The following is a 20,552-nucleotide window of genomic DNA, read 5'->3' as shown; positions in this document are numbered from 1 at the left end:
CTGTTAAACAACACACTGTTAGTCAGGACACTGTTTGTCTGGACCCTGTTAGTTTGGACACTGTTAGTCAGGACACTGTTAAACAACACACTGTTAGTCAGGACACTGTTTGTCTGGACCCTGTTAGTTTGGACACTGTTAGTCAGGACACTGTTAAACAACACACTGTTAGTCAGGACACTGTTTGTCTGGACCCTGTTAGTTTGGACACTGTTAAACAACACACTGTTAGTCAGGACACTGTTTGTCTGGACCCTGTAAGTTTGGACACTGTTAGTCAGGACACTGTTAAACAACACACTGTTTGTCAGGACACTGTTAGTTTGGACCCTGTTAGTTTGGACACTGTTAGTCAGGACACTGTTAAACAACACACTGTTTGTCAGGACACTGTTAGTTTGGACCCTGTTAGTTTGGACACTGTTAGTCAGGACACTGTTAAACAACACACTGTTTGTCAGGACACTGTTAGTTTGGACCCTGTTAGTTTGGACACTGTTAGTCAGGACACTGTTAAACAACACACTGTTTGTCAGGACACTGTTAGTTTGGACACTGTTAGTCAGGACACTGTTAAACAACACACTGTTTGTCAGGACACTGTTAGTTTGGACACTGTTAGTCAGGACAATGTTAATCAATACACTGTTAGTCAGGACCCTGTTAGTCAGGACACTGTTTGTCTGGACCCTGTTAGTTTGGACACTGTTAGTCAGGACACTGTTAAACAACACACTGTTTGTCAGGACACTGTTAGTTTGGACCCTGTTAGTTTGGACACTGTTAGTCAGGACACTGTTAAACAACACACTGTTTGTCAGGACACTGTTAGTTTGGACCCTGTTAGTTTGGACACTGTTAGTCAGGACACTGTTAAACAACACACTGTTTGTCAGGACACTGTTAGTTTGGACCCTGTTAGTTTGGACACTGTTAGTCAGGACACTGTTAAACAACACACTGTTTGTCAGGACACTGTTAGTTTGGACACTGTTAGTCAGGACACTGTTAAACAACACACTGTTTGTCAGGACACTGTTAGTTTGGACACTGTTAGTCAGGACAATGTTAATCAATACACTGTTTGTCTGGACCCTATTAGTCAGGAGACTGTTAGTTTTGACCTTGTTAGCCTGGACCCTGTTAGTCAGGACCCTGCTAGGCTCCACCCTGTTAGTCAGGACCTGGCTAGGCCCCACCCTGTTAGTCAGGACCCGGCTAGGCCCCACCCTGTTAGTCAGGACTCTGCTAGGCTGCACCCTGTTAGTCAGGACCCTGCTAGGCTCCACCCTGTTAGTCAGGACCCTGCTGGGCTCTACCCTGTTAGTCAGGACCCTGCTAGGCTCTACCCTGTTAGTCAGGACCCTGCTAGGCTCTGCCCTGTTAGTCAGGACCCTGCTGGGCTCTACCCTGTTAGTCAGGACCCTGCTGGGCTCTACCCTGTTAGTCAGGACCCTGCTAGGCTCCACCCTGTTAGTCAGGACCCTGCTAGGCTCCACCCTGTTAGTCAGGACCCTGCTAGGCTCCGCCCTGTTAGTCAGGACCCTGCTAGGCTCCGCCCTGTTAGTCAGGACCCTGCTAGGCTCCGCCCTGTTAGTCAGGACCCTGTTTGATCTAAGTAAGTCCGGTCACCATTATTCTGCACCATGACAGGTAGGATTCCATTTTCCAGACGGTTACCATGGTAACAGTTGATATTGTCTTCAATACAGTTCACATAATGAATGAAACATTACTGCTTCCCGTGATTCCTTATTCTGGAAATCTTTTAGCCCAAAATGATTTTAAATTGAGTTAAAGTATCAAAGTCCAGATTAAGAGGTGCACACTGTATATTGTGCATCGGTGGCATTGTGGTCTCGGGATTAGCAAGGCTTCTCTGTATGTCTGGGTGAGAATGTATTTATTTCCACTTGCTCGCATAAAGGATCTGCGACAGAGTTGCCATCTAATTAGTAGGGGCAAATGTGGTCGTCCACAAGGTAATATCTCTAGTTTTCCCTGGACCCATGAAGATCCGGGGAAGAATAGGTCTTCAGCAACCCATGATTGTTGTAAAAGGCGACTGCTTGTCGTAAGAGGCGACTAACGGGATCGGGTGGTCAGGCTCGCTGACTTGGTTGATGCATGTCATCGTATCCCAATTGTGTGGATCGATGATGTCAATCATTGGATTGGCTGGTCCAGACTCGATTATTTACAGACCATTGTCATATAGCTGGAATATTGCTGAGTGCGGCGTTAAACAACAAACAAACATTACTAGTTTCAGACAAGCGGACTTAAGTGAATTTCGAGCCATGCAGTCTGACGCCCACTGTTCTAAGGAATGATTATTTGCAGGATGCGTGATCTGCCTGGAAGAGTGCTAAAAACATGATACAACATTCACTCTGTACCAACTTCAATGCAATATTGCTATGGGTTATTCAGATTCCTCAATGTTTTCTGTCAACTCTGGACAAGTTCTCTCCACCACGCCACTGTGATAGCAGGTCTCTAGCCCATACTAAACATAACAGCTGTAGAAACTACAATTTTTAGTCCACTAGTCCTTATAATGATTCCATGTAGCAAAACCCTTTAAGGGGCCAATTTCTCCTAGATACCTTAGTCAGTTTGACAAGGACTACGACTACAGGACAATCTTATTTTTGGATAATGTTGTGTATTTTCAGATGGCTCCGATGAAGAAGATTCTCCTAGTACTGCACCGAACTTGAAGGATGAGCATAAGGACCCCAACAGTGGTAAACCAGATTCAAAGTCTGCTGACCCAGTCGTCAAGTTCGTCAGAGTAACACGAAAACAGGCCCAGCTCCTTAAAGCCAAAGAGGGGGATGATACTGTGACCGACCTTGAGGACCACAAGGTGAAGGCCACGAAGGAAACTAACAACAACGACAAGACTTTAAGTGAGACCGAAGCTGAAGAGAGTGAACAAGAAGACACCGCCACGGAACTCCCCGAACAAGAACCATCAGCACTGACTCCCAAGACGACCAACCATCAGCCAATGACAACAGACCACCCAAGACTACGGGACCGGACCTGTGAATACTGTGGCGCCGTCAAACCAACTCCCGCTGCTCTTGCCAGACATCTACGGAAACACACGGGAGAAAGACCGTTTGTGTGCCAGGTTCGTGTTTCAGAGCAGTAACAATACTTTCTTGGCTCCAGGCTTGATTCTGTACACGGTTATTGTAGGTGAATCTCCCTTCAGTGTCTGCTGTCATGGATGTCAAAGCCATACTCATAGGTTATAAACAGTCCTGCATCCTTTCAATCTTTCCGCACACATGATATGACTGAAATAATCTTCAAGGCAGAAAATAAACTCCTACGCTCTTAACAGCCATGGAGATTCTTGGTTAGAATAAGTCGTCAGTAACCATGGTAACTTATCATGCTTATGTTTGAAACAAATGGATCAGATAGTCAGGATTCATTGTATCCAAATAATGTAGGAGATTGTTCATTGTATCAATAGCTTTCTGGCCGACTGCGATGTAGCTGAACTACTGCGGACAGCAACGTTCTACAAAGGATTTGTCTTGCCCTGCAAAGAGGCCGAAATTTGGCATCAAGTCTGGATCAAATGTCACTAAAAGTTCCCAAATTTATGAAAGATGTCCCAGTTGATTTTGTTATAGATATGACTAGTGTTATGACTTGTATTCCACAGGATATAGATAGGACTAGTATTATGACTTGTATTCCACTGGATATAGATACGACTAGTGTTATGACTTGTATTCCACAGGATATAGATATGACTAGTGTTATGACTTGTATTCCACTGGATATAGATACGACTAGTGTTATGACTTGTATTCCACAGGATATAGATAGGACTAGTGTTATGACTTGTATTCCACTGGATATAGATATGACTAGTGTTATGACTTGTATTCCACAGGATATAGGTAGGACTTGTATTATGACTTGTATTCCACAGGATATAGATATGACTAGTGTTATGACTTGTATTCCACAGGATATAGATAAGACTAGTGTTATGACTTGTATTTCACAGGAAAAAAGAGAAGAGTCTTTACTGTTCAGTTGGACATTACTGCAATGTTAATATAACTCAGTATTTAAGAATATAAACTATCAGTTTTTGACAAACTAATATTTTCCTAACTTGCCTGTCAAGAGCATTTAGTTTGGAATCCTAAATAATTCCCTGTAGACAAGGAGACCAAACCTGAGACCCAACATTATACTGCATGTTTCAAAGCCTACATGGCCAAACCAAACCTAAGACTATACTGTCTGTTTCAGGGGTGCAACAAAGCCTACAAGGCCAAACGAAGCCTCCAGCTCCACCAACTGACGTACCACCCCGAGCTGGTGAACAAGCCGCCGCCCCACCAGCCTGGCGCGGGGGTCTCCCTCTGCACGTCGTCTCTGTTGCGGGAAGCCCTAGAGAGCCGCATCAAGCAAGACCTCACAAACTACTCAGGACCGCACCTGGATGAGACAACAGGGGAGTTCATCGAGGACGCCGACGGACAGGAAGTGAACCACGTCGCAGAGCCCCCTGAGAAAGACCGGGAGAAAGAACCTGTCTCCATGATCGGAGCACTGCTGTCCAAAACGGTCGACATGCCCACGGTTCACAAGATTGCGTATGCAGCGGAGGGGCAGAAGTACGATGAAGAAGAAAGCGCTGAGAAGCTGAGCAACCGAACCTGTAACATCTGTGGGAAAGTGTGCTCCAAGCCATGTGACCTCAAGCGGCACATCCTCATGCACACTGGGGAACGCCCATACAAGTGTGAGGTAGGAACAGTGTCCAATGACATGCCTCCACCAGGAATGATTTTTGCCAAGAAACTAATAGATATTGACAAAGTTGATTTTAGTTCAATACAAACCCCCTATAGGATCGACCAAACTTTGACATGTTTCTCCTACAGATAATATATATTCATATATTACAACATGTAGGGTATAGTCATCAGATTTTCCCTCTCCACCTCACATATATTTAAGATTTGTGGCCTAGTAGTTGTAATTTCCTTGATTGTCTTCAAACGGATCTGTTCAAATCTAGAATCATTCCAGAGATTGATATCCGATTGCCTTTATCCATAGCTGGTTAGTATTAATTCAAGTCTTGTTGATATCTGTGCATGTTGGATTCTGTGTTTATTAGAAATAGGTAACGAGTGTGTGTGGGAAATGTTGCTAGGTAACGAGCTAATGTGAGTTTGATCTGTGACAGGTGTGTGGGAAATGTTGCTAGGTAACGAGCTTATGTGAGTTTGATCTGTGACAGGTATGTGGGAAATGTTGCTAGGTAACGAGCTAATGTGAGTTTGATCTGTGACAGGTATGTGGGAAATGTTGCTAGGTAACGAGCTAATGTGAGTTTGATCTGTGACAGGTATGTGGGAAATGTTGCTAGGTAACGAGCTAATGTGAGTTTGATCTGTGACAGGTATGTGGGAAATGTTGCCAGGTAACGAGCTAATGTGAGTTTGATCTGTGACAGGTGTGTGGGAAATGTTGCCAGGTAACAAGCTAATGTGAGTTTGATCTGTGGCAGCTGTGTGGGAAATATTGCTAGGTAACGAGCTAACGTGAGTTTGATCTGTGACGTGTGTGGGAAATGTTGCTAGGTAACGACCTAACCTGAGTTTGATCTGTGACAGGTGTGTGGGGAAATGTTGCTAGGTAACAAGCTAATGTGAATTTCATCTGCGACAGGTGTATGGTAAATTTTGCTAGGTAATGAGCTAATGTGAGTTTGATCTGTGACATGTGTGGAAAATTTTGCTAGGTAATGAGCTAATGTGAGTTTGATCTGTGGCAGGTGTGTGGGAAATGTGGCTAGGTAACGCCCTAACGTGAGTTTGATCTGTGACAGGTGTGTGGAAAATGCTTCAAGGCCAAAGCCAGTATGCTCTATCATCAACGAGCAGCACACAACATGGCTGTCGAGTTGAGCCAGGGACTGGAGGAACGGTATTTACGACTGAAGAATCGTGCTCTCATGAAGTCGCTCCACGTACAAGACCAGATTCTGGAGCGGGAGCGAGCGCTGCTGGCTGCTGGGAGTGGGGGTCAGGACGTGGAGGAGCTGGACGATATGGAGGAAATAGATTCAGAATTGGCGGAAGTTAATTCTAGTTCATCCTGTAACACTGATAAGTGGATAAAATACAACGATGATTTCACCCAGAATATTAACCGACAGATTTCTAATACAAGTGAAGGTTCAGTGATAGATGAGGACAGTTTGTTAAATGACTCTTTAGAAAATGGTCACGAGGGAACTATTGTGGACGATGGTGAATTTACGTGTAGTAAGTTACGTATACGCAACGAGACTGTAATTGTAACCAGACTAGATGGCGTTAACTCTGTGACAGGGAAGGAGGTCACCATGTTTAAATGCTATATATGTGGGCGAATGTTTAGCTCGCTGAGTCGCGTTCAGTGCCACCTGTCGATGCACTTTGAGCTGGAGATCACGACCTACCAGTGCAAGTACTGTGATGCGACCTTTAAACACAAGTCACTCATGGTGCAGCATGTTCTCAAACACAAGATTAAGGGGGAGAATGTGGACGGGACTGACAATGCTATGTCGGATGAAGAAGACTATCACGTAAAGGATGAACCTACTGATACTCAGAATGAAAATTCGGGCATTAGCCCATCGTCAGAGTCTGACAATACGAAAGTGAGAAGTGACGGATCAGAAACCTCCCCAGATTTAAACCAAATGAAGCCAAACAGGTTTAATGGTGTACATGAATGTAAATTTTGTCGTAAAACATTTTCCCGTCAGTTTCTGCTGCAACGACATGAGCGAATCCACACAGGGCAGAAAGCGTTCTACTGCAAGGAGTGTGGGAAGGGATTCAGTGAGTCGGTGAATCTGTCACAGCACATGAGTCTCTTCCATGCTGACTCCACCCTGAGTAAACAAGGGACCAGAGGTTTTAATAGGGCCAAACATCGATCTTTGCTCAGAATCGCCTACTGGGACAAGTTCCCGGGTCGGGCCCCTGATCAGGAGGGGGAGGGGGACGACACAGAACCAGCCCCTCCAGCTACTCTACCAAAGCGTCCCGAAGAAGAACAGAACCAAAAGGACATGGAACAAGCCAAAGAGATGCTGGAGAAGGATGGAATCAAGGAAGAGGTAACCGTGGTGATGCCGTCTGCTCCACCAACAAACACCAGCGATCCACCACCCACTAACCAAACCACTGAGCCTCCATCCGAGACCAAAGCTGAAGAGAAAGATCCGGAAGAGAATTCAAATTCGGAGATTATGACGGCACCAAAGCGATCACTCATCTCATTTTGCAAAGATGGTCCACCAGTGAAATCCAGAAGAAAGTCTGCTGCTCCAACAAAACTGGGGAACTTGAGTCCAGGCTCCAACACTGCTTCCACTGCAAAGAGTTCCTCTCCTGATCTTGACTTGAAGATCAAACAGGAGATCTTGGAGGAGAGTGAAGGTGAAGCATCAGTTCCTCCCCCTCCTCACTCGGTGTCCAGCGGCGACGAGATGACTGTCGCCTACTCCACAGCCTCCATGATAGCTTCCATGAACCCACTGCTTCTTGCCAACCATGCGGCTGGGCCGTGTCTCCTCGGGGCAGGGCTCCTTCCCCGGCTCCCCTCTGCGTCTAATCTCAGTGTTAGTGCTATGATGAACCTGCCAATCTCTGTCCAGGTCCCCAATGAGCCTCCCACCACCAAGAGCCCCTCCCCAACTCAATCCTGCTCCTCCAACTCCCAAGCGTCACCAGCCGATCCGGACATGCTTGTCGGATGTCCCAGGGTGCAGTGGAATGCTTCGTCGGGGGCGGACTCGCCGCCTCTGTCATACGGCAGGGATTCTTCAGATCGGAAACCTCTTCCCGACTGGCATCCGTTGTCCAAGCTGGCGCTGAATCAGATCGTCACCCACGATGGTCGTAAGGTCACTTCTCTGTCACGCACACATTCCAGGTAGGTCCCGAGTCATTCTTGCATGGACTGTGCATGTATTTTGTTCAAGTTTATTGTGCAGCCAGTCATGTGGTATTGTGAAATTTAAAAGGAATGAAATGTGTTAATTTCCCTACAGTAATTGACTAATGCTAATGGATGGTCTGATTTTGCTCTCAAATAATGTGGTAAATACTAAAAAATATATATTGTGAAAGGTGAAAAGATTGATTTGGACATATTGGAAGACTGTGAAAAGACAGTAGCATGTGAATTGTTATTTTGCTCAGAAAACTATGTATGCATTTTTAACTCAAGTAATCATGTTGTCATTACAATGTTACTTCTACAGATTCATTATTATTATGATATTAATAAGGGCACCATTTCACAAAGCCATCATTGCTCTGCAGCTGTTGTATGTCCATTTATGACTTCAGACAGCCTTAGCACAAAGATGGATTTGTTATACAGGGCCCAGGTCTTCCACAAAACCATTTTAGAGATACTGTACAACTAAGGGTGTGATGGGGGTAGCCTAGTGGTTACATTATTCATTTGTTGCACTGAAGGCCAAGAATACAGCGTGAAGCCTATTTCAGGTCTTCTTGTCGTGATATTGCTGGAATAGTGGTAAAAGTGGCGTTAAACCCAACTGACTCCCTACGACAGTCTGCATTGTCTAAGTGAATTCATTCTTTGTGAAATGAAACAGTTATCAAAATCAGTCTTTTCACCTGACATGTCTGTTTTCTCGTTTACTTTCTACCTGTATCTCCTCTTTATTTGTAGATAATTGCGTTCTGCTGTCATTGTTGTGCTTGTAGAAAAATATCTACTGATGGTTGACCCAGAGTTGTGCATCATTCATAAACTAATAAATGCATTTGCAGCAAAAAGGTAAAATGCAACAGCTGTGAAAGGAAAAAACTGTTCAAGCTGTCGGCATTTTAGACTCTCCTCCACGTGAAGTGTGTGTGGTCTGTGTTGGATGTTGTGTCTACTGCATGTCTCATGGTTGACCAGGTCTGTCTAGCTACCAGCCACGGTATTGTGTTACCATGGTTACAACTAACCAAACTTGTTTTGGAGTCGAAAATGTCTGACGAGTCTTAACCCATATTGGAGTGTTTCTGCATTCTGCAGTAGTAAAAATGTTCGCTAAGAGCCTGGGGCAGACTTCCAAACACTACAGGCCCATTGTCACCTGTAGTCATAGTGACTGATCATTGCTCATCATTGAACCTCTGTCGCTCACTCACTCACCATTACTAAACTGGTAATTTAGTTAGGAAAAAAGCACCAGCATGCTATCATTTATATATATTTAAATATATTATTTTTCGTAATGAAAATAGTGAAGCTATTGGAAATATCCTGCAGCCATTTACATGATTGGCCCTTAGCAAAATTGTTGATATTTTCTCAGGCCTTTTGTGATTAAGTGATCAAGTATAAAATCTATCATGGCATCCGGCTATGTGTAGATAATGTTGAAGAGATGCTGATTGGACTGTGGAACCATCTGTTAGTGTAACTGGCCTTTGGACGGACACTGTCGAATATGTCTAGTGGACAGCGTCCGTGTCTCAAACACATTTCTTTATATCGGCTCATGGTGACAGGTTGTAGATAGTAGTCACATTTGTGTTCTACTTGTAAGCAGGGCAGAAATATTTTGTCTTTCTCAACTTCAAGATAAAGCTACTTGGTTAAAAAATTGAAAACAGGAGTCGTACAACTCCCTACCTTGACATAACCTAATCTGTGAGTAATGTGGTGATAACTCTAAATGGTGTCTATGTCGTAGGAATTAAAAAATATTTTTCGTAATTCAAGATGCAATAATTAAATCTCAACAAAACAATTCAATAAGTATTAAAGTACTGTCATACAAAATATCTGCTGGTTAACTCACCAAAATCAACTAGTACTAAACAGTTAAGAGATTCAATTAATCATGTGTGTAGCATGTGTTTAGAACAATGTTATTTTTGTGAACATAATTATTAGGATGTGTTCAGATGAGGGGAGACAACTCTTGATCAGATTGCAGTTTTGGTCAAGACATAACAATTTTGTGGCATGATGTGATAGTGTGTGTGGCATGATGCTGGCCTCCTGTGCAGTTTCTTCGTCAATTCTCATGTTTTTCCAAACAAATTTCGTTCATAAATGTTCATATATCTTTATCAATTCGAGATATTTTTTCGATTTTGCATTGTTACTTCTAGGGAAATGTTCTTAACATGCGAAGTAGCATGAATAAAAAAAAAAAAATACCTGTAACATTTAAAAACTCTCGTATCTGAAGTGAATTATCATATTTCAGTAACATGTCATAAATGTACTCTTGATATGAATGTATCATAAAATTAATGTCCCTAAAATTCAGAAGTTTATGTTGATACATGATTTATCCGAAAATAATTTGTATTTTTATTTGAAATTAATATTACTTTTCTCTGTTGCAACAAACACCAACATGAAGCCATTGTTTTACTGCTGCTGTCATCATCATCATCATCATCACTCTGGGTCACAACTTATCAGTAGATTAATTTTTCTTTTATTTTTAATTCAAGAAAATTTTCTGCCAGGTTGCATGTAGTCAACCAACCAGTTGATAGGGAACAGGTTTGCAAACCCACCATCCTGGCTGATGGACGCACCGTCTACCGATGTGTTTTCTGCTCCAAGGACTTCCTGTCATTCTCCGATATCAACCGACACATGGACTTCCACGAGGGTAGGAGCTCTTCTCTTAGTAGCATCCCATAGGGTTTTCAACATTTAGATATCTCCGATATCAACCGACACATGGACTTCCACGAGGGTAGGAGCTCTTCTCGTAGTAGCATCCCATAGGGTTTTCAACATTTAGATATCTCCGATATCAACCGACACATGGACTTCCACGAGGGTAGGAGCTCTTCTCGTAGTAGCATCCCATAGGGTTTTCCACAATAAGAGGGGGCAAGTGTGGCCCAAGGCACCGCGATTCGCTGTGCAGAGTTGCATCTCTTGGACACGCCAGAAACCTATGATCGTGGGTTTGAATCTTGATTTGCCCAAATTACGTTTCTAGGTTTGTCAGCACCATACCCGTGCTCGTGGGTTTCACCGAAGTGGAAAACGTCTGAAACCTGCATCACTTGGGCTTTCCTCCCACATAAAACTGACATGCCGTAATATAACTGGAATACTGTTAAACGGCGTTAAACCCACCTCACTCACTCACTATATGAAGATATAGAAACCTTTCTCTCAGTAGCATACCATAGCTTTTTCAATATTGTGATTTAGGAACTGTTCTCTTAGCAGCCTTCCATAGGGTTTCAACACTAAGATATACAGTAAACTACGTTTATAACGAACACGCTTGTTACAAACTGACCAATATAACAAACTTATTATTTAGTTGTATAAATGCTGTATATATGCTTATAACGAACTATGGTTATTACAAACGAAAATTAATGGTCCCTTCGAGTTCGTTATAACCGTAGTTTACTGTAGGAACTGTTCTCTCACAAGCCTTCCATATGGTTTTCAACATTACGACATCGAAGCTGTTCTCTAGGTAGCCTTCCATAGGGATTTCAACATTACGACATAGAAGCTGTTCTCTAGGTAGCCTTCCATAGGGATTTCAACATTACGACATAGAAGCTGTTCTCTAGGTAGCCTTCCATAGGGATTTCAACATTACAATATAGAAGCTGTTCTCTCGGTAGCATTCCATAGGGTTTTCTACTTCAAGATATAGAAGCTGTTCTCTCGGTAGCATTCCATAGGGTTTTCTACTTCAAGATATAGAAGTTGTTCTCTCGGTAGCCTTCCATAGGGTTTTCTACTTCAAGATATAGAAGTTGTTCTCTCGGTAGCCTTCCATAGGGTTTTCTACTTCAAGATATAGAAGTTGTTCTCTCGGTAGCATTCCATAGGGTTTTCTACTTCAAGATATAGAAGTTGTTCTCTCGGTAGCCTTCCATAGGGTTTTCTACTTCAAGATATAGAAGTTGTTCTCTCGGTAGCCTTCCATAGGGAACACATTGATCCCTGTGGGTATGGGGGACAACGTTAGAGGGTGTTGAGTAGAGGCAGGTAGGGGTAAATGTGTACATGTAACTGGTGTGGCCTCATGGTGCTGTTCCTTCTGTGTCTAGCACAAAGAAAAAGTTTGCCCAGAAAATCCTTTTTGACAGTATTAGTGTTTTCATAGTACATTGATGATGTTGATGTTAAAAGCGTTGGTATGGGTACTTTCAAAGTAGACACAATGTATGGATAACAGCTTTATTTACTGTAAAGGCCACTGTTATCCAAGTTGTTATCCATAAATTGTGTCTACTTTGTCATCTGCCAACTGCTTAGTAATGCCTATGAAACAATTTCTTGATACTTTGTCTTACCACACTATGCAGTCTGTGTATTCCAGATAGCCTTGTGGAATTGTTGTAATATTATCATGTGACATTGTAACCATGGTTACAGATATCCGGCCATACAAGTGTCAGTACTGTGACTACTATGCGCGAACCAACAGCCAGCTGAAAGTCCACATGATGCGACACCAGGGTGAGTCCTCCTCCACATTCAGCTGCCGACTGGCTTCCTTCCCACTGTTTGAACTTAGTATTATTGTTGGGGACCTTGGAGATGTGGTTTCTTGTGTCAGTAGCTATACCAATTTTAAAGTTTTAAAGTTTTTTAGAGTTATCAGCCCTTGCTTTCACATGATTTCTGCAGCAACTTACTTAGTTATCTGCCCTTGATCCAGGGGTATTATTTAACAACTTACATAGAGTTATCTTCCCTTGTTCTTTGAGCATTATTTAACAAATAGTTATCTGCCCTTGATTGAGGAGAGTACTGCAACAAGTTATGTAGCTATCTGCCCTTGATCTAGGAGCATTATTTAACAACATACATAGAGTTCTCCTTCCTTGGTCCAGGAGTGTTATGCAACAAGTCTTCAGCGTTAGAAAGTAACTGTTTTGTCCACGAGTCCTTATAATGATAACATATAGAATAATCCATAACAATGGCAAATTTCTACCAGACCTTATGATACCTTAACTATTGGGCAGTTTGGCAAGGGCTACAGGATTGGTGGTAATTTCTAATGCTGGTCTTTAGTGTAGAACCCTGTTTAGGAGAGTTCTTTGACAAGTTACGTAGAGTTATCTGTCCTTGTCCCAGGTATCCGCGAGTTCTGCTGCAAGCTGTGCAACTACAAGGGTGTGACCCAGTCGGACCTGAACCGGCACATGAAATCTCAGATACATATGCTCAAGTCTCGCAACGAGTGCCAGCGCTGTGGTGAAGGCTTCGTCACGCCCAAGAACCTGGAAAAGCATCTAGAGGGCAACTGCCTGACCAAGGTCCACAAGTCCGAGAGTTTGGACAGCGGGGAATATAACGACTCTGTCTGATCTGTCCCGCCGCCACCTACCAGGAGCTCCACAACTGCGTACAATGTTTCCTCCTAGCATTTCGTTGCATCTTTTAGTACGTTTTACAAAGTTTATTTCCAGAGTCTTTCAGTTCACAAGCCTCATCTATTTTCATCGTGTTAGCATCAAGAAATCACAGTGAATTTTTAACAGCATGTGTCCTTTTATGACATACTTTTTCATACATTATCATCACGAGCAGATAGGAGTTATTGCCCTTTGTTTAGAAGTGATTGTATTGTGTGTAATCAAGCCAATTTTGGATAACTTCCTCATAGTAGCAATCTCACAATTAGCCATCTCAAGTAGCTAAGAATGGTAGTACTTGTTATGTTAAGGTACATATGGATTCAGCCGGAGAGTAATATTCACCTCACGATTCATCGTTCCACATCATATCAGTACACCATATGGAGGAAGCATTGTACTCGTTAGTTCCTGGGCTGATGTTGTTTATAAATCGCAGTATTGGTAGAGACGTTAGATCTTTGTGAATTACAGGCAGGTAGAATTTATCATTTTTCTACAGCAATAATGTTATCAAATCAAAATGATGTATATTCTGTTATATTGCTGCAATGTGTATGATATGTTATATCGCTGCGATGTATATAATGGCCAGTTTCCTTGTTACATTCACCCATCAATCATTGTTATCAATATCACATGAGAGTTACCTCCCTTTAGTTACATCTGCCTGTGTGTATCTGAAGGGACATTCTCCCTCAAGTGCTGTAAGTGCTGTACATGTGAAGTGTTTCAGAGTTGTACAGATGGTAGGCACTGTTATTGCTTGAATTGAGGTGTTGTAAACTACTGCCTCAAGCTGTTGTAAACTACTGCCTCAGGCTGTTGTAAACTACTGCCTCAGGGTGGTGCAATGCAACTACAGGGAGGTAACTCTTGCAAGACTATCATGTTGAAATGTGTATATCTGCTCCGTTGTTGAGAAGTTGTTTGTACAGAACCAGTTTGAGGAAAATGATTACAGACCAGAAAATCCAATTGTGTACTTGGACCTCATTGATATTTTATTAAATATTTTTAAATTATTTACACAATTAAATTTGTTTGGAAAAAACATTAAGATGATTGATACACCGTATGAGATGGTGCTCTAGCACAGTGGGTGGTGCGATCTCTCATCACCTAGGTCCTAGGTTCTACTCCCTACAAGTCGATTCTCGTTAGGTAGTCTTTCCACCACTAGGAAACAACTGGATTCTTTCTTTTGGTCCTACACAAGCTCTTAATATCAGATTTTATTACTCACAAGAAGTTAAAGAGCATCCAATTCTTTCATCGTACTATACATAATCTGTCACGGTTTAACCAGACACGAAATAGTTGCATAAGCAAATCAGGCCCAAAAAATGCTTACTGCTTACTTTTAAAAATTGTGAACTAGGATTTATCCTAAATCTTAATTTAATTTTAAAATGTTATTGTAATGTCATTCGTTTGAAATGTTGAATTTTTCTGAGTTAATTGAATTTTGAAGAAAACACTTGTGATTTCCACTTAACGAGGGTCGACTGTCGGAACCGTCTTCCACTGTTTGAAAAGTCACTGGGTGTTTCCGTGAATCCTTCAAACCAGTCTCTGACTCACCCATCCTCCTTCCTGAACATCACTGCAACAAGCATGAGGCCATGACTTGGGGGAATTATTCCTTCCACAAGACAATCTTGAGGTTGTATATCTGAATCCCCGTGGCCATGACATAAACAGGAGAGACAATGTTGCCAGTGGGAGGGCTTGAGGGGGAGTCGGGAGATCTCCAGGTACAACATAGCCTTGGTCTGCTGAAGGTCAGGAGACGACGGTGTTTAGCAACACCATCGTTTGTTACGTCAAAGATGATATGTGATGGTTACCGTGGCAACAGTTTATGATAAGATATAGTATAGATCATTTGAATGTGACACTGTTTGTATTGAAGGTTGTTACCCAAAATGTTATCTTCATTTTGATTGGCTAGCAAAATGTTATCCTCATTTTGATTGGCTGGCAAATGCATGTTGTTATTCTGTTGCCATGGTGAATGATGATAGATGAATGAAAAAGTATTCTAGGTATCGCAGTGACATATTGTTCAGTTGTGAATCGAGAGAAAATGATTCCATTATTGATGTTTGTTTACAGAGTATAGTTTTAGAGTTGTTTTACCTTCAATGATTGTGATAGATCATTTCAAAAGTTTTACTGGGGTGGCTCCTGTCATGTCGGCCAAGTGGATGTTGCCATGGATACGAATCATAGCAACCATTGAGACAAATGAAAGTAATTATGGAGACACCATTGCAACCAATGTTGACAGACAAAGCATTTGTATGTTAAAAATATAAGTGGTTAGGTTTCATTTGTATGTTAAAAATATAAGTGATTAGGTTTGAAGTGTTGTGTTCTAGTCAGTCGCCTGTTTCTCATTGTGACATAAGTCAACTGTAGCAAATATGTTAGAGAATCTTGCTTCTGAACATTTGATGCTTTTGGCAAAGGCTTGACTAGATTGTTGGTAAATTGGAAGATATCCTGTTTCATGAATCTAGATGAAATATAGAGATTTTTTGTGTCGAAAACCTTGCTGACGATAGCTTTTGTGGTACATGGACTGGCCGGACACCATGGTAGGAGCCGCTGGGTTTTTACTGCCTGATATTTTTCCACATTTTGTGATAGCTGATGACGAGTTTGGAAGCATCAAGTGTCTGTGAATATGGAATTTGAGTGTGACCCACACTGGGTGGCCCAGTGGATGGGGTGTTTGCTCATGTTGACAACCTTCGTTTGATTCCCTGAATACACCTTATTATGTCAGCATTAAAGTAGATATTGGATGAATATTTGAAACACAAGGTTGATTTTCTCAAATTAATCACAGATATTGGGTTTGTGTTAATTTGTCTTTTGTTTGCATTATTTGGAAAAGAAAACTGGTAACCTTTTCAAATGGTATAATTTCTGAGGATGGAAACACAATTCCCACTCAGTAATTGCCAAAGGGACAAACTAATGATATTCGAGAACAGTTTTGCTGCTCAATTATTCACAGAGACTTGATGACCTGAAGTGGACTTTCATTTAACTGTGGATTGTGGGGACTGTTGTGATCGGAGGCTGACATGGCGGGCTCCACTGTGGGCGTGGTGGACATGTTGTAACAGCCTAGAGTTATAGTGGAAATCCATGTTGAGTTGTACAGAAGTATGTAAATGAGATTTAATCCTGTTATTGTTTAGATAGATCTATGTTCCGTGTGGTGGGCATATGGATGTACATGAATGTCAGTGACTGCTATTACATGTATATTTTGGAACAGCAGTTATATTGGAGACTAAGTTTTACAAGCCAGACTTGATGTAAACCTGTTTTAGTACTTATGTAGAGTTCTGTTTAACAGACTGAAGATTCTTGAGCCTGTCCTCACGTTTACCCTGTCCTGCTCTCCTCTCTCCTGTGTTGTCAGTTGTCTCCCCTTCATCTGTAGGTCTGTCTGTGTGTCCGTCCTGTTGTTAACAGGCACAAGTTATCTCCCTTTCATGATGAAGTTGTTTGAACTGAAAATTTCAGATCTCTTTGGCAGGCTTACTTTTACTACGCCATAAACAAAGTTGATCAAGAGAAAAAGCAAGTGACATGAAGATGTCAGTTTTCATGCTTTTTTTAAATTTAATAACTGCAAATTGATCTTTACATTTTGGTATGGGCACCATTCAAAAGGGAAGTAGCATTCTGCCTGTATGTGTCTTGACTTTGACTGATAATTCTTCCTACTCACAACTTGTTGAAACGTAATTGTATATATTGAGAATTTGTTAAGAATTATCTAGTTCGGGGATATTTAGTGATGATTTGTTGATGTTTCTCAAATTTTACTGTCTGTTATGTGTACTGTAGAATGTATGACCAGGTCTTTTGCAAAGGTGACACATCTATTAATTCACTGTTACCATGGTTACAAGAGGTAGAATTTTCAGCTGTCAGCTGTTGTGGATACCTGTTTCTGTAGAGAGGTACTTAGTGTATGTAGGTAGATAGAACTGATTGTGAAAACAATGAAATAATCAAATTCTGTAATTCCTTGTTGGTGTATAGGTTTAGAGGCGTTTCAGACATTAACAAACCTAGAACTGATGATGCATTTACAAAATAGGACTCTTTAAGTCATGTAGTCAACAAACTGTATCTGTGTTGGTAAATACGACCTCGCTCGCTGTTATGAGCACTTGTAGGGCAATCATTGTGTGTCAGTCACATTTAGAACTATTTTCAGCAGATTGTCCTGTTGTATTCTGTAACACACATGTGATATTGTGGATGCATGATAGACTTGTTATGCTGCATTCACCCACCTTCCATTTGGGGGCCAAGCTTGTGTAAGAGTAACTTTATATGGTTGTATTTGATGCTTTGTTTTGGCACATATATATTTCCTTTAGTTTAACCAGATTGTATTTGTCCGAATGTATGTATGTATGTAAGTCTGTGTCTTCTTTTCATCCAAGGTGTGAGAGCAGTGTAGATTTTGAATTTTTATTACAATTTTAGCATTTTTATTATTCATATACATAGTGTACATTGGGGCAGGGAATCGGAACTGTGTATTTGCGTATATCAAACTCAATGAAGTATTATTGGGTCCCAAGATGCTTCCTGAAATTTCTAATTCTATTTTGATTTCGTTTGTGTGTGAATTAATGTATGCAGAAGTTGGCTAACAAGATTTTCTTAGATGCTCTGTTAAAAATATGACCTCTACTTTTGATGGCACTGTTGACAGTGAAATAGCGTGGTGGTCGTTTGTTACACCTAAGACCTAAGTTAGATTTCCCAATTAGGTGCTGTGCCAGTACTTCTTGTCCCCTGCAGAGACATGGCTGGAATATTGCTAGAATGGACATTAAACCATACTCAGCATCTCCAGGGGGGAGGAAGAAGCATTGCTGGCCCGTGTTCTGAGGCACCATCTGCCTCCCCATGACCCAGCTGTTCAGGGGTTCAAGGCCAGAGTTGCCCCCCTTTGGACCCAGCTGTTCAGGGGTTCAAGGCCAGAGTTGCCTCCCCTTTGGACCCAGCTGTTCAGGGGTTCAAGGCCAGAGTTGCCTCCCCTTGGACCCAGCTGTTCAGGGGTTCAAGGCCACGTTGCCCCCCTTTGGACCCAGCTGTTCAGGGGTTCAAGGCCAGAGTTGCCCCCCTTTGGACCCAGCTGTTCAGGGGTTCAGGGCCAGAGTTGCCCCCCTTTGGACCCAGCTGTTCAGGGGTTCAAGGCCAGAGTTGCCTCCCCTTGGACCCAGCTGTTCAGGGGTTCAAGGCCAGAGTTGCCTCCCCTTGGACCCAGCTGTTCAGGGGTTCAAGGCCAGAGTTGCCCCCCTTTGGACCCAGCTGTTCAGGGGTTCAGGGCCAGAGTTGCCCCCCTTTGGACCCAGCTGTTCAGGGGTTCAAGGCCAGAGTTGCCTCCCCTTGACCCAGCTGTTCAGGGGTTCAAGGTCAGAGTTGCCCCCCTTTGGACCAAGCTGTTCAGGGGTTCAAGGCCAGAGTTGCCTCCCCTTGGACCCAGCTGTTCAGGGGTTCAAGGCCAGAGTTGCCTCCCCTTGGACCCAGCTGTCCTGGGGTTCAAGGCCAGAGTTACCTCCCCTTGAACCAAGCTGTTCAGGGGTTCAAGGCCAGAGTTGCCTCCCCTTGGACCCAGCCTGGACCCAGCCTGGAACAAAGATGTCATACACACAAAACACATCCATTCTACTCACTGCTGCAGTGCTGAATCGGCCTCTTGGCTGTGCATGTCTTTAAGTCTAGCCATGTCCCGGTAACAGTCAGTCTTGTCCCAGCTGTTCTCCTCAATTAGGTCAAGTAACTATGTAACACTAGTAACACTCCCTACAGCTGCTATGCATGCTTATTAATCATCTGCTAGTGGTGGAAGTGGGGACGTGATGGTGTGAGACTGTACTGCTAGTGGTATGTGATGGTGTGAGACTACTGCTAGTGGTTGAAGTGGTATGTGATGGTGTGAGACGACTGCTAGTGGTGGTAGTGGGGCGTGATGGTGTGAGACTACTGCTAGTGGTGGAAGTGGGGCGTGATGGTGTGAGACTACTGCTAGTGGTGGAAGTGGGATGTGATGGTGTGAGACTACTGCTAGTGGTGGAAGTGGGATGTGATGGTAGGGGACTGTCCTGCCCCCTGCGCCATCATCAAACACAGTAGACACAAACTACAGCTATATCCTACATGTTTCATTTGACTGCTTGTTGATCAGGAGTTTGTTCCACAGTTATTCCATGTTTCAATGCCAAGCTACTTTAATTGACAAAATTGACATATAATGAAATTTCTCTACCACTTTGTTAAACTATATAACACTGTTACCACTGACAAATATTATTGGTTTGTATATTTTGCAAATGTTCCAACAGTTAATTGTTATTGAGAACTAATTAGTTAAATCTTGCATATATTAGTTGCCATGGCTATATGATGGAACACACTGATGACCAGGAAGATAGTATCTTGTCAGCACCCACAACAGAGAATAGTCTTAAGATTACAATAGGCATTTTGTGTTGATGGTCGACCGAGACAACGTGTACCTCGTTCTTACTTACGTATTATTATTATTATTATTATTACATTGTTTTATAATGACTACCTCTATGTAAAGGCTCCAGCCGACTACGCTTTACATACTAATATGGAATAAAACATTTCATGGTTAATGCCCCTGCTGTTGTTCCTCTGTACACACGACCGCCTCCGTCGTCAAGTGGTAGAGTGTCTGCCCGGAGAGCGGAAGGTCCAGGTTAGATCCCCTGCTGCGTCATACAAAAAGACGTTGAAAGATGTACTTGTTGTTACCCTGTCTGATGTTTGGACGGCTAGGTGTCAGTTTACTGTGTCTGAATGGGGTATTCATGTTCAACTGTGGCATGGTATCTTGTGGCCTTGTACTATAAACTCGGCATTTGTCTGGACAAGTACCAGCCGCCACACCACACACACATGCATGCATGTTGCTATATAAGTGCAATAATCTTGGATATGACGTTAAACCCCATTTCACCTCACCTCCTTGTTAAACTATGAATGTGAGGTGATTGCAGTCGTATTGATGGTTGAAATGGTAACGTT

General features: G+C 42.5%; 1 protein-coding gene across 2 annotated transcripts in view; it reads left to right on the top strand.

The window, feature by feature from the left end:
- Positions 1-20,140, top strand: part of LOC124136795 — a 32,819-nt gene extending 12,679 nt beyond the window's left edge. The window contains exons 2-7 of one of the 2 annotated variants that reach the window (XM_046502830.2): positions 2,679-3,142; positions 4,291-4,791; positions 5,882-7,983; positions 10,563-10,711; positions 12,460-12,543; positions 13,168-20,140. In XM_046502830.2, coding sequence (XP_046358786.2) covers positions 2,679-3,142; positions 4,291-4,791; positions 5,882-7,983; positions 10,563-10,711; positions 12,460-12,543; positions 13,168-13,400 — 3,533 coding nt within the window. In that variant the 3' untranslated portion in view covers positions 13,401-20,140. Of the gene's footprint in view, positions 1-2,678; positions 3,143-4,290; positions 4,792-5,881; positions 7,984-10,547; positions 10,712-12,459; positions 12,544-13,167 lie in introns of both variants that reach the window. The other variant, XM_046502829.2, reaches the window with a different exon arrangement.
- Positions 20,141-20,552: the final 412 nt, after the last annotated feature.

Source organism: Haliotis rufescens, unplaced genomic scaffold, assembly GCF_023055435.1.
Source record: "Haliotis rufescens isolate VD_foot unplaced genomic scaffold, xgHalRufe1.0.p SCAF_31, whole genome shotgun sequence".
In the NCBI taxonomy this organism is placed as follows: Eukaryota; Metazoa; Mollusca; class Gastropoda; order Lepetellida; family Haliotidae; genus Haliotis; species Haliotis rufescens.
This window is presented reverse-complemented; position numbering and strand designations above follow the sequence as displayed.